At 54.4% G+C, this 13,837-nt stretch overlaps 3 protein-coding genes across 3 annotated transcripts; 1 reads left to right on the top strand and 2 right to left on the bottom strand.

Annotated features, from left to right (window-relative positions):
• Positions 1-597: 597 nt before the first annotated feature.
• AYO20_07282 (phenylalanine ammonia-lyase) lies at positions 598-2,986 on the top strand (the record flags this gene model as incomplete). The annotated part of the gene is made up of 3 exons (XM_022645568.1): positions 598-770; positions 831-937; positions 1,005-2,986. The coding sequence occupies 3 exons, from the start codon at positions 598-600 to the stop codon at positions 2,984-2,986; spliced, it is 2,262 nt and encodes a 753-aa protein (XP_022498438.1).
• Positions 2,987-3,720: 734 nt separating this feature from the next.
• Positions 3,721-5,691, bottom strand: AYO20_07281 (hypothetical protein; the record flags this gene model as incomplete). Its single annotated transcript, XM_022645567.1, has 1 exon — positions 3,721-5,691. One exon carries the CDS (start codon positions 5,689-5,691, stop codon positions 3,721-3,723), a length of 1,971 nt encoding a protein of 656 aa, XP_022498437.1.
• A 1,072-nt stretch (positions 5,692-6,763) lies between these two features.
• Positions 6,764-13,459, bottom strand: AYO20_07280 (hypothetical protein; the record flags this gene model as incomplete). Its single annotated transcript, XM_022645566.1, has 1 exon — positions 6,764-13,459. One exon carries the CDS (start codon positions 13,457-13,459, stop codon positions 6,764-6,766), a length of 6,696 nt encoding a protein of 2,231 aa, XP_022498436.1.
• Between the last annotated feature and the right edge of the window lie 378 nt (positions 13,460-13,837).

The following is a 13,837-nucleotide window of genomic DNA, read 5'->3' as shown; positions in this document are numbered from 1 at the left end:
CTGATAGATGATGGATCCACCTGTGTCCTGTGTGTGTCCAAGATCCCAGACCTTGCAAACAGACAAACACCCAAACCAACAACAAATGGCCTGCATGTGCTCCGTTGGGCGTGGTTCTTGTTTGCTACGCTGCATCAACGCGGAAAGATAGCAAGGTAGTGAGTGGTGAGAGCTAGATGGGTGTTTTCGTGGCATTTTTGGCAGTTTGATGGCAACTGCGCAACTTGAGTACATGTCCACTGTATGTTTGTATGTTTGTGTGATACGTTTGTTCTCCAGCAGTAACCCATACAAGGCCCCAACCAAGACATTACGTAGTCATGTACAGAGATACAAAGAGAAAAGCCGGTGCAGGTGATTGATTGACTGGGAGGTGGTCGGCAAGGCTGCCTCGACCAAAGAAAAACCAGCTTGTCACCGTCACCGTCATCACCATCACCACCATCATCCCCTGAGTGCCAAGCGAAAAACGCCTCAGCTCAAAAGCTGCTTGTCGTGTTCTTGCACACATTCTCTCCCCAAACAGCTTCCTACACATCCCCTCAATACCGGCTGTTCGACACGGTCCGATTTTCTCCGGGAACCAAGAAAAGTGCAATGACGGTCAATCCGCCGTCACCTGGCCGATCTCGCGCAGGCAAAAAACGCCCCACGCCACATCTCAACGCGACATGTGAGCTCGTGGCACGCGTCCAGGTGTTGGCCAGGGAAGGCGATGTGGAGATAAATGGACATGAGCTTGACATTGCCACTGTAGTCGCCGTGTCGAGGTGCGTTGCTCCCAGCCTGGAAACCTGCGCAGACAGACACTTCTAACCACGGAGCTCCAGATTTGGCTGCAAGCCGTTCATCGAGCGAACTCCCGAGCTGCTGGAAAACATCGAAGCAGGACAAGACATTTTGTACGCTCACCTTGAAAGCGGTAGCAAGCTTTATGGTGAGCCCGGTGACGGTGGTTGCAATCACATTGACTCCTCCCCAGGCTGACAGGGCACCAAACACAGGCATCAACACCGGATTTGGAGGCAGTGCGGACCTTCGCACCAACGAGCTGCTCTCCCTCCAGCGAGCTCTGATCCAACATCAACAGTCGGCCGTCCTCACCCCAAGAGATCTCGGAGCACTGCATGATGGCCACGAAGAGACCAGCCCCCATTCCATGCCCTCAGCGTGGGTCCAGGGTGCCATGCTGGTACGGTGTAACACCAATATCCGCGGCCACTCGGCCATCAGCCTGCAGATTGCCGACACTCTTGTGGAGTTTGTCCGCAGAGATATGACACCCATAGTGCCTCTCAGGGGTTCAATCTCCGCATCTGGTGACCTCATGCCACTCTCATACATTGCGGGAGCCTTACAAGGGAATCCAGACACATTCGTCCGGACAGGGAAAGGCAAGGATTTCAAGGTGATGACCGCTCGAGAAGCATTCAAAGAGATCCAGCGCTTGAATCTGGACGATGAGGCGAAGCACGGCAAGCAGCTGGTCAATGGCAGGAGCATCGAATACTCGCCCATCGTCCTTGGACCGAAGGAAGGGCTGGCCTTGGTGAATGGGACTGCGCCTTCCGCTGCGGTGGCGTGTCTCGCGCTGTACGAGGCGAACCAGCTTGCAATCCTGTCACAGCTCATCACCTGCCTTTCGTCGGAAGCTTTGGCGGGAAATGCCGAGTGGACTCATCCATACATTGCAGACGTCCGTCCTCATGGCGGCCAGATTGAAGTCTCACGGAACCAGCGGTCTTTCTTTGAAGGATCCAGGCTCGTCGAGGGCCTCGACCACGCCAATCGGCACCAGGAAGGGATTGTGCAGGATCGCTATTCCACAAGAACCTCCTCTCAGTGGATCGGTCCATTGCTGGAAGACTTGCTTCATGCGTCTGAGCAATTGAAGGTCGAGCTGAACTCGACGACCGACAACCCGATTGTTGACCTCCAGGCACGCGAGGTCCACTGCGGCGGCAATTTCCAGGCCACGTCCGTGACGATGGTTGCTGAGAAGATCAGACTGTGTCTCCAGATGATCGGCAAGATGCTCTTCGCCCAGACGAGCGAGCTGATCAATCCCGCCTACAACAACGGCCTGCCACCAAACCTGGCCTCGGACGACCCCAGTCTCTCCTTTTTTGCGAAAGGCGTCGACATCAACATGGCCGCATATCAGTCAGAACTGGCCTTCCTGGCCAACCCAGTTAGTTCTCACGTGCAGTCGGCGGAAATGCACAACCAGGGGATCAACTCGCTCGCTCTGGTTTCGGCCCGCTATGCAATGCAGAGTGTTGAGATTGTCCACCTGATGTCAGCGTCGGCCATCTATGTTGGGCTTCAGGGCGTCGATCTCCGAACCATGCACACGACCTTCCTAGCGCAGTTCAAGGACGTTGCCGAGGCTACCATCCGCAAGACCTTTAGATGCTGGATGGCGGACAATGAGATGAAGCTACTCGCAAGCAACATATGGGCGTCTATCCGTAAGACATGGTATGCCACCGCCAGTAGCGACGCCGCAGATCGATGTGAGAAGGTCGCAAAGGCCACCGTGGAGCCGATCTTGAGCTGCCTGCACCAATTCGACCAGCACTACCGCGGCCAGGGATCTTGCCAGGAGCGATTTGCGCGCGAGCACAATGCCTGGTTGGAGGCGCTGCAGAAGGTCATGTACGACGCGTTCCTGCTCCACCGCGCCAGCTTCTTCAACCGTCCCAGGACGCCCGAGTATCTAGGCAAGGGCACCAAGATCCTGTACCACTTCGTGCGGGAGGAGTTGGGCGTGCCGTTCCACCGCGGCCACATCGAGGATCCTGTAATAAGGGATAGTCTGGACGGACGTCCTGTCAAGACGATCGGGTCGTGGATCTCTGTCATTTACGAGGCGCTGAGGGATGGGAGGCTGTACGATGTGGTGATGAAGACAACGCAGAAGGGGACCTCCGCCACAATTGCCACGGCGGATGGACCGAGGATGGACTTGTCATCAGGAAGGTAAGCGGTCGATTGCTACCCTGAGAGAGTAAGATACTCTTGTTGCGAGGATGTGAGCGTTTGGAGCTGCTGTGGCAGTAGGAAGAGGAGTATGTGTGGCATTGTCCATTGTCAGAAGAGAAACAAATGTAGTGTTTATGGTCGCTGTTTCAACACTAGCCAGCTAGATTATGTATAATAACAAGACAGAGAACGTGTTATGTGCCGTGTATCAAGGTGATATGGCAAGTACATATTACATACATACATGGCATCTGTTCAAGCACGACCCAGGTGCAAAGAACCTGACTCAGTCGGCACTGCGTCAGTCGCACAGACTGCTTTTTGTTCCTTGCGTCTGTTCATATGTGTCTATGTCCGTCTGTCTCTCTGACGACAAGCCTCCCTTCCCCTTTCTTTCCTTACCTTTTTTCCGTATTTTTGCACCCATATCCGTCCATCCTTGACCTCATGCCACGTACATTGCCTGGATCATATCATGTCATGTCATATTATTCCAGGCCATGCCATGCCATGCAATGCCATCCCATGCCATGCAATGCCATCCCATGCCATGCAATGCCATCCCATGCCATGCAATGCCATCCCATGCCATGTCGTGAATCCTCATTGCCGTTGCATTGTTCTCACGTCGATGTTCAGTGCAGTTCAGTGCAGTGCAGCGTAGTGCAGTGTTGTAGTGTAGCGTGACAGGGTCAGATCATCTAGCTCTTCCTCGCAGCCCCTAGCCGATGGCTTTTATATCCGGGTATCTTGAAGAACGAGCTTGTCCTCCTGGTCCTGGTCCTGGTAGTCGTAGTCATGGTCATGGTCGTGAGTGTGATGAAACATGTTCTTCTCTCCACCACCACCACTGCCACTACCACTGCCATCACTGCTACCGCTCTGCTGATCATCGCCGTGAAGACGAGTCAAGTTGATTCGGAAAGCAGTCAGCTCTACCACGTCATACCTTGTCCATCCATCCCCCCCTTCCTCCTCCTCCTGCTGCTGTTGCTGCTCCTCCTCTCCAGCCCCATCTGCTGCGTCTCGGCCCCAGAACACAATCTCATTCAGCGGTTTGCCCGCATACATGTGCGTATCGACGTCGCTGGTGCAGAAATCTTCCCATACATTGGTGTTGCTGGAGCTCGATGAGGAGGCCGGTGAGCTTCCGGAACGATCCAGAGTAAATGCGATGCGCCACAGTTCGCCCTTTTTGGCCGCTTGGTCCCGATAGAGCGACGTGGGGATCACTTGGAGACGGATGTCGTATTTGTCCGGAATATGAAACTGCGCGGGGAGGATCGCGAGCACGTCCGTGCCGTTGGACACCCACTGCGTGATCTCCAGGCCGTGGGAGTCCGAGTAGGACAGGCGCAGCGAGGAATTGATGGCGTTCTCGGGACCGGCGGTAAAAGCCCCCGTGTACCGGTGCTGGGCCTGGCGTCTGGCGAGGCGGTCCGCGGCACGGATCAAGGGCACCGTGACCAGCTCGACGACCTGGTCGAGAAAACTCTCGTCGCCGCCCGTGAAGATGGTGATGCCCAGCTCGTACTCGGGCACGAGCACGATCAGCGTGCGGTACCCCGGCAGCCCGCCGCCCTTGGTGAAGAAGCTGACCGTCCTCGCGGGGCTGCCCGGGATGATGTGGTCCGGGCGCAGGATCTCCCACGGCATGCCGTAGAACGACTTCAACCCGGGCGCGAACGACACGGGCACCAGCCAATTGACCTTGGCGTCGGCCACGTTGCCGTACTCCTTCAAAACGTGGCGCAGGAAAACCGACATGTCGCTCGAGGGGCAATACAGCCCGCCGGTCGGGTTCTGGACCCCCTCGTCGACGTCCCAGTACCACGCGTTGCCCTTGGGGAGGATGGCGACGGAATCTGGCGGTTTTCGGAACGACGTCGACGTCATTTCCAACGGGCGCAGGATCGCCGACTCGATGTACTCTTCGTAGCTGGTCCCCGTGACGTTGGCGAGGACCAGGCCCAGCAGCTCAAACGCGATGTTCGAATACGTCGACTTCTGGTTCGGCGCGAACACGGGCGGCTTGTCCGACATGTAGTCCAAAAGGTCCGCCGGCGTGCACGGCTTGTACTCGTTGTACTCGTCACACGTTGGGAGGCGTGACCATTCTGGCGCAGACGGAGGTAGCGGAGGCAGTCCGAGCACGGTTGGGTCGGGAAGGGCCTTTATCAGGTCGCTCTGCGCCCAGTCGCGCGGGATACCCGAGAACTGGCTCGCGAGCGACCTCAGGGTGATGTCCTCCCAGGGGATCGTCCCGCCGCTTTGGTGCGTGAGAGCTGGGATGTACTTGTCCACGGCGTCGTCGAGACTCAGGTTGCCCGCAGCATGTTGTTGCAGGATCCCCAACACCGTGAAGACCTTGGTGATGCTGGCAATGCGGTAGGCACTGCGGCCGTCGACGTGTTCAGCTCCCGGCCTCTCCGGGTCCTTGTCGGCGGCGGTGTGGAACGTGGACCACAGCGTCGAGTGGGGGGATGTCACCTCGATGGAGTAGGACGACGTGTTGAGGTCTGGGCTGGTGGCGAAAAGCGACGACAGAGACGCTTCGATGTGCTGAAATGCTTCGAGGAGCTCGGGTTGCGGGCTAGAGTATGTCGGTGGCGGGAAAACGGGGGTTTGTGAAAAGCACGCTGCGCCAATGAGGGAGATGAAGCTGAATGTCGTCAAGAGAATGGCCGTCCTGGAACGAGGAGCCATGTTGATATTTAAAATCGCTCTTGGGTGTCGCAAGAGATTGTTTGATGTGGCTTCAGGGAATAGTAGCTATACTGCGCAGTGAGCGAGTCTGTCGCTGGCCCAGAAGACTGTCGCATTCAGGAGAGAAATCCCACAAAGATCCCTTGGCCATGCACGATATATAATCTGTGGTCGGATTCAGGCAGCAGCTTTTCACGGTAAGAGAAACCACCATGAATAACAATTGGGGGAATCTAACAAAAAGAGGGGCTTCTCGGTTCGCAGCGAGTGGCTGTGGGAGAGAGCTTCGGAAAATGGCGGTGACTGGGGTTAGGGTGGGAGCCTTTTGAGGATGGAAGTCCGTGCTTTGAATAGTATCTGCCTGTATGCTTCATGTTAGAGACGGTGGAGGAAGAGATTCAAGGTCAGTTGGGTAGATTCTCAATGGCGAAACAAGGCTCAAATGCCAAGGTTCCTCCCCCACACAAGGCTGCAACCACAAGGCTGAGGATACGAGGCTGAGCCCACAAGGCTGAGCGGTATAAATCCACCTCAACCTATGGTCCCTTCTGCCAGTAGAACAAGCAACGACTGACAGAGAAATTCATCCCATGTGTCAGGTGATGGCTCTCGGCCACATGTCAATATCCACCAATTATATACGGAAATAACCTCAGCGCTATGTGATATATACCAACAACATTCTATCCACAAACAATCCTCCACAGGGATAAACAAAAGAAAGGTATCATAGCAAAATGACGCTAAATAGTGCACGGGGTATATTGTTCTTCCTTCTGTACAAACTCCAAGCACCACAGCGAGCGGGAGAAAATATTAGTGACCAGGATGATCATGTAAGAGAAATCGCCATGTCTCGTCCCAACCCTCAGCTTTTCGTTCTCGTTTCAAAACATTCTGTACTCTTCAACCTGTACCTCCTCCACATATCGGCACTCATATGTCTATGCAAGACGCATAGGATCAATAAATGACAGAGAAACCAAATGATCGACAGAAGGGGAATCGTCCGTGTGGCATGACCAACGGGCACATAGTCCTCCCATTACCCAAACCCTGGGTGCGAGGTGTTTCATTCAGTGAGCGGCTCATCCTCTCCAAGATGCTGGGTATTCTTCCCCTCCAACGGCGAAGCATCGTCATCCAGATCCTCTGTGAGATCCAGGTCTGCCTCGTGCTTGGTCTGAACCGGAGTCCGCGGCACGTCAATCTTCAGCTGTGAGGGTGGCGAAGAGTCCGACTGTAACTGTAGACTCTCAGGTCGCTTGTCTGCCTGCTTGCTCGAAAGTGCTCGGGGTTGCGAACTGTAGGCCCGAAGTGGGCGTGCTTCTGGTCCGCTTCCTTTGCGAGCTTGCACCGGGCCAGCAGCCGGGCTTCTCATGCTCGGTGGAAGCAAGATCGGTGTCTCGTTTGGTGTCTTCTGAGATGTACCTGGTGGTGTAATAATCCCCGACAAGAAACTTGCAGGGCTACCGACGGCAGATTTTGAGGGTGTCTGACTCCCTAGGTTGGTGGCTAGTTCAGATATGGCGCCGATTGACGTCTCACGAGCTCTTCGCCAGTTGCCCCATGCCGCTGCCGCCGCCAAGGGAAGTGCACGGGGTGACTGAGCATAGCTTGACAAGCTTGAGATTGACGGGAAGGAACTGGTCAACCCGCCTGCCCCAGCACGCTCTTTCAGTTGCTGTTCCATCTGCAGATTCGCCTTGAGCCTAATGGCGGCATCTCTGACTGCCTCTCGATCGAAGTCGGCTTTGGAAACAGTGTTGATAATATCCTCAAGGTCGTCGATCCTCACGCTCAAAAGTTCACGAAGCCAGCTGATTTCGGTGTCGCGCTCCTTGAGCTTGTTGGGAGCGTCCTTGTCCACAGCGGCAAGCTCAGTCTCCAGCTGCTCTATCTTTTGTTCGCGATTCTGCAACTGATCTTGTAACACCATGATCGACTCCCGAAGGGCTTGCGGCGAAATTCTGTCAGGTACATCCGACCCCTTCGCAAACGACATTGAAGCGGTTGCCGCGCGCTGTGGTGGCGATGCAACAACGGATGAAGCGGGCGTAGGCAGGTTGACTCCTTTGGCGGTCGCAGCTTCTACAGCAGCTCTTGCGGCGGACTTCGTTATTTCCAGTCTCTCCTCCAAATCCGTGACCTTACTCTCCAGGTGCTTCACCTTGTCCTCGCTCAGCCCGAGCCGCTCCTTGAATTGGTGTTCCAACCTCGTTCGAGTATCAAACGAATTATGCAGCTCTCTTGTGTGACGGTCGCGCAGTTCGTTGAGTTTCTTCTCGTGAACTTGGTGTTGGTCCTCCAGAGCAGTTTCTTTCTTGTCATTCGCTTCTCGAAGAGCCTCCTTGTGCCCCTCAATGGTCTCGGAGAGGAGTGCGTCATGTTTGGCCTTTTGTTCTTCGAGATCCAACTCAGCATGATCCAGACGGCCTTGTAATCGCGTAATCTGCGCGTTGGAGTCGGCCTGAATACTCTCAAGTTTAGTCAAGGCACTTTCCAATTCAGCCTTCAGTTTGGCTGTGGCTGTAGCCAGCTCTGCATCCTTGCTCTTCTTAACATGCTCCAATTCGCGATCTAGGTTGAAAGCTTTGGTATCCAGAGCCCTGTTCTCTTCCCGAAGCGAGGCCACCAACTCGTCAAGCCGCGAAATATTCAGCTGAGCCTGGTCTAGAACCGTCTTCATGTGCATGTTTTGCTTGTGTTCTTTGTCCAGGGTATCCAATTCAAGTTCAGCCTTCTCCCGATGCCGTCGCTCTTGCTCAAGTGCGTCTTGAAGGAGGGCAAGTTTGCTCTGCAGACCGTGTTCCTTGTTCCGCCAATCATGTTGTTCAGCGTGCAGGTCTTGCACAACTTGTGCGATCTGGGATTGCAGTCGCTCAACTTTGCTTCGAAGATTTTGTCGAGACTGTGTCTGATCTGCCAATTGATGATTAAGTTCTTGCAAGGTGCGCTTGAGCTCTTTGTTAGAGGCACGTTCCGTACGGATGTCTTCTCGCCACTGATCACTTGAGACGCGGTATTCCTCTAGCGTATGTTCGAGCGCGGTGTTTTTGAGAGTCAGTCCTTCAAGTTCGCGCTCAAGGTTTCTATACGAGTCCTTTTCCTCGACGAAAGCCTCCAGAGTGCGTTGAGCCTCTTCAGAGGATTCTCGATATTGTGCAGCTTCCTCCTCGGCAATGCGTAATCGTAGTTTCAGCTCGTTAATTTCCTCTTCTGCCGTCCGTCTGAGGCGAGCTTCCTCGGCAGCATGCTCCTGAGAGATCTTCAGCATCGTCTCGAGGCCGTCAATCTGGGGTTTGTATTTGATGTCGGCGGCCTCATGTTCCTGCTGAACCCTTGAGCCCCGGAGTCTCGGATGATGGGAAATTACGTCTTCCATGATTGTCTTTAGCTCGCTCTGGGTGTTCTGAGAGCCATTCTGCTGAGCGAGCTCTCTCATCTCCTGCAGGACGGCATTCATCTCTGTCAAGTCGATTGAAGGCTGTGGTAGAGCAGGAGGCTGATGTGCAGCCAATGCTTCGACGACAGCTGCGCGGATCAGGTCTTGTTTGCGCGAGCCCCTTCGGGCAGTTGGCGATCGAGTTCTGTAGGACGCGAAACCTTCATAGGCATCGTACTCATCCTCATCGTCAGCGTCCGAGTCCTTTTGACTGGCCGATAGACCTCGGTCATCACTCTTCTGACTCTGCTGTGTCGCCATCAGAGCTAGCGAATGCTGAATGGTCCTCAAAGTGCGTTCAAGGGGACCGAGACGGTTCTCAAGCAACCCATCCACCAAATCATTGACGTGGCCATCAAAGAACTGGGAACGAAGCTGGAGTTTCGCCGCCTCAGCCGCAGGTATCGTGTCACCCCAATCACTGACATCATCTCTGCCCGAGTTCAACTTGTGTACCCCAATGCCCAAGCCATATGATGGTGGGTACGAGGTGTCGCTTTGAGCAGCCTTGGTCTCCCGGTGTCTGGATGGGCTCGGGCTCGGAGCGTCGCTTCGGAAGTGGCTTCCCGGCCGCATGTCAACGAGCGGCGTCGACTGGACAGGTGTATCATTGCGCTCTACACCCAGTTCTGGATGGACTTCAAGGTGTTTCATAACAGCGTCAATTTCTTCAAAGGATGGCTCAGCGCGGTCTTCGTGCCGCAACAAGGATCCTATTCTGTCAAATCGTTCGGCTTCTGTGTCAGGCTCGGTATCAAAGTCCTTGGCGGGTTCCAAAATGTACTTTCGTCGTTGAGGAGGTTCGGAGTCGTCACCACCAGATTTCTCTTCGATGACCTCGACGACTTCGTCTTCAGTGCTCTTCTCCTCGAAAACTTCGACCGTGCTCTCTGCTTCATGTACTGATTCGTGATCCTTCTCAACATAGTGTGGGATATCTGTGGGAGGCGAAGAAAGACTAGCCTTGAGATCAGAAGGTGGACTTGATGTGTCTGCGTATTTGGAGTCTTCCAGCCCTTGCGTCTTCTGTGGCATCGCAAATGAGGAGGATGCCAGTGACCTTGTGACTCTCGGATTGAATTCGAAGGGTGTAGCTAGTGCCGAAAGTGACGACTTCTGTTTTCGAGTGCGCTCTACTGGCAGACTGGTTGGTTTGACAGGAGCTTCTGCTTCCTTCTTGAGGTTATCCGAAGACTCTGCTTCGGCAGTCTGCTCAGACTCTAGTATCTGATCAGTCTCGAGAGGCGGCCGAGCTTCACTGAACAAAGTAGCATCGCCTTGATTCGCGAAAGTAAACGCTGAGTCCGTCCCGCCTGCATCGCTAGTCCGTTCTTGAAGTTTGGGCGTGTCCGCAGCATCGGTCAGCTGTTTCTCATCTGCAGGGATATAAGCCCAACCGTCGAAATGTTTCTCGGGGATTTCTGGCTTGGGTCCGTTCGCATCGACATCATCTACGATCTCTGACAGGATCCTTCTGTGATGGAACGGTGCCGAATCCGCATAGACAGGACTTCGATCTCCGTCACTACCAGTCCTTCGCGCTCTCTTTTGCCGATCTATAGGCGGCATGGGCCGACCCGCATCGTCCAATAAGTTGTTTATATCTTCCTCTTGAGCGTCCTTTGACTTCGGACCAGCTGTTGGAATGCCCTTGCTTGTTCTCCTCATCGCCTTGGAGCCTGGGTCTATGACAACGTTGCCGAATATGCTGGTTGCGTGGTCCGCCGGTCCTTCACCAGCGGAAGTCACGCTATCTTGGAAGTTGGTACTAGGGGACTGAGAAGGATTGAATACCGGAGCCTCTACATTAAACGTCGCAGAGCTGAATGTGAAAGGGGTGTTTTTGGGTGCTTGAGCCGTGCGTGGAGTGAAAGCAGGGGCGTCGGCATTAAGATGTGACAAGGAAAACCTGCCTCGGGCCGCAGTTCTCTCGGGAGGAGGTGCTGCCTTCACTGTAGGCAGGCCGAGTGGTATTGAACTGGGTCCAGCAAACGAGAAATTGGAGCTTGAGAAGCCAGCTCGTGGATCGAATTCTTTGGCCTCCACATTGAACTTGGAACTCGTCGGAACGGCGCCAGGAGAAACCTTGGGTTCAGCTTTCGCTGCATCACTCAATGCTTGCCAGTTCACGAATGGATTCTTGTCGTCCATCAGCATGGGCGTAGCAGCTATGCTTGGGTTTGTCTCAATTTCTGATTTCTCATCTGCTGTGGTTATCGTCTCAGGCCGTCTCAATATTGGGGGCTCTTCGTTCAGAGACTCGTCCAAAGCTGAGTCCTTCCTCGAGGCCATGTCAACCTGGGTTGCGTCTTCATGCCCTCCCTCCCCTTTCTCGTGCAGAGCCGCTTCAGCTTCATCAATTTCCCTTTGCAACGCGATGCTGAGATTATGACGGTGGCTCTTGGGAGTAGGGTGTGCAATTTCAATTGGAGTCCGGGAGGGATCGCTGTACTGAGGTGTGTGCACCATACTCTCAATTCGCTGTGGCAGGGTTGGGCTCGGGGTATGTTGACTAGTCTTTTGCGGAATGGGAAAATATCCTCTTTGTTGCATTGGGTTCGGGCGCCCTGGTTCACCAGCAAAGCTGGCTGTTGCCGTGCGCATATGCATGGCCTGTTTTTGGGACAGGACTTCTCCCATATTGGGAAGAAGCAATGGGTGATTGGGGGAGAAACTGTTTTGCCGCGAGGAGAGTGGTTGAATGTTTGGTCGAGCGCCGTTGCTGAAGGAATTTGCATGAGATAGAGGAGCTTCCAATGGGGATGGGATTCGTCCATGGAAATTAGACTGAGCAATCGAAGGCTTGTACCCATGCATATTTTTCGGCAATGCATTGAATTGTGAAGAGCCGACAGATCCAGGCTGAGGACTGATCCCAGCAGACGACATTATCGATGGGGAGAAGGGATTGCTTGTAGCTCTAAGCGGGTTGCTTGCTGATGAAGAAGAGGGACCAATTGGAGGGGACGTCGCAAGCGCTTGATGACCTGAAGAGATGCGACTCATTGCAGGAGAGAAGGGTGACCGAGTTGATGGAGCAGCTTCAGAGTTACTCGGACTGACACCCAATGCTCGAAGCTTCTCCTCCTTGAGGTAGTTGACCCACGATTCCCATTCTGCCTGATTAGGGATGTGCACCTGGAATTCCCGCAGTTTTCGCTCCGCCTGAATATCTGTCGTGTCAGGGTACACCGGACGACTCTGGCCACTGCTCTCCCCCGAAGCCCCGGCAATCGGATCGTTTAGCCCGAAGCCATCCACTGAATACCCAGCCGCGATCCAACCATCTATCCGTTCTTTGACCTGTTGTGGCGTAAGCACAGGAGGCAGACCGGCCGCTTCTCGATCTGTGAGTGGCAGAGCGATGATACAAGCTTTGCCCTTCCAGATAACTTTTTTCTTAGGGCGCTGGAATGATTGCATCGAGGGGGGACGGGGTCGAACCGCTGTAGTTGGGCTCTCTGGAGGCTTCGCATCATCTGCCACCACCTGGGATGTCTGGCGAGGTAAAATTGGGAGTGGCTTTTCCACCGCTGGAGTATTCTCTGAATCGTGCTCAGCCATTTCGTGCTGTGCTGATGGCGAGAGCCGCATGCGGGGGCGTTCTGGCGCTATTGACAGCCTTCCGGAATCATGGAAGGTGTATGGAGTAATTGTAGCCAGGCTTTCGCTGCTTCTGTGTCGTACCGGTAGGCGGCCCACCGATTCGGCAGGCGATGCTCCCCAGCTATCGAGATATGCTACACGTGTTGGCGTGTTCTCCTCCTCTTCCACACCAGTCTCGGATCCGCTCTCTTCAGAGTCACTCAGCCAATTGGGTCTTTCGGAGCGTGGATTTCGCAATAGCTTTCTCGAACTCGGACGAGTTCTCCTGTGCAGGCGATGTAGAATATGCGACTCGAGGCTATCAACGTCGTCACTGGGGGTAGGGGTGATGGTTGGTCGACCAATCGAATTGCCGAAAGGGACAGCTGCTTCAATATTCAGGCGCTGACCGGTAGAATCGAAAGGCTGGGGGGTTCTTCGAGGGCTTGGAGTAGCATACGGTGAACCCCAAGCAGCTGCGTAGTAGGCACCGCTTCCGTCCCGCTGTCGAAGATAATCCGGGGATTGGCGATAGTCTGGAGGATCACGATCGCGGCGCAGGGTCGGCAACGGGGGTAGGGTGAAAGGAGAGATCCAATCGGGTTCTGAAGGAGTGGACGAAAGACTGTGTGCTTTCAGTGGATGGAACGAGACCTGAGAGTCAGGGTAAGGGTAGATGCCGATGCGGTGACTGGCAGAAGGGGTGCTCTCGAAGTGATTGAGCTCGTCGAGGTTCATGAACGGAGGTCTTGAGAGGTCGAGGCTAGTGGTCGCAAGACGAAGGAGGAGGAACTAAGTTCCAGGATCTCGAGCAGCGCAGTGTCGGGAGAGCAGGGACTGGAAGACACGCTCAACGCCATGGAAAAAAACACGATAGACGGTGAAAACGAACCAAGTTCAGTTGGGTGTTGGAAGTTGTCAAAATTAGAGAGCATGGTGAGGATCGAGATTGGGAAATCAGCCGGGGATTCGAGAAACGGTGCTCATTAGAGACGGTGACGCGACACGCTAAAGTGGATATTAGTGGACATGCTTTCGGTGCCTAAAGGGCCTTGATCTGCCGCCTAGTACCGCCCAAGTGCCTCTATTGCCTCTGCTGGCAACCCCTAATTGGCT

The sequence above is a fragment of the Fonsecaea nubica genome (assembly GCF_001646965.1).
Source record: "Fonsecaea nubica strain CBS 269.64 chromosome Unknown Scaff50, whole genome shotgun sequence".
NCBI classification, from domain to species: domain Eukaryota; kingdom Fungi; phylum Ascomycota; class Eurotiomycetes; order Chaetothyriales; family Herpotrichiellaceae; genus Fonsecaea; species Fonsecaea nubica.
Note: the sequence above shows the minus strand (reverse complement) of the source record. Positions and strands in the feature narration are given on the sequence as shown.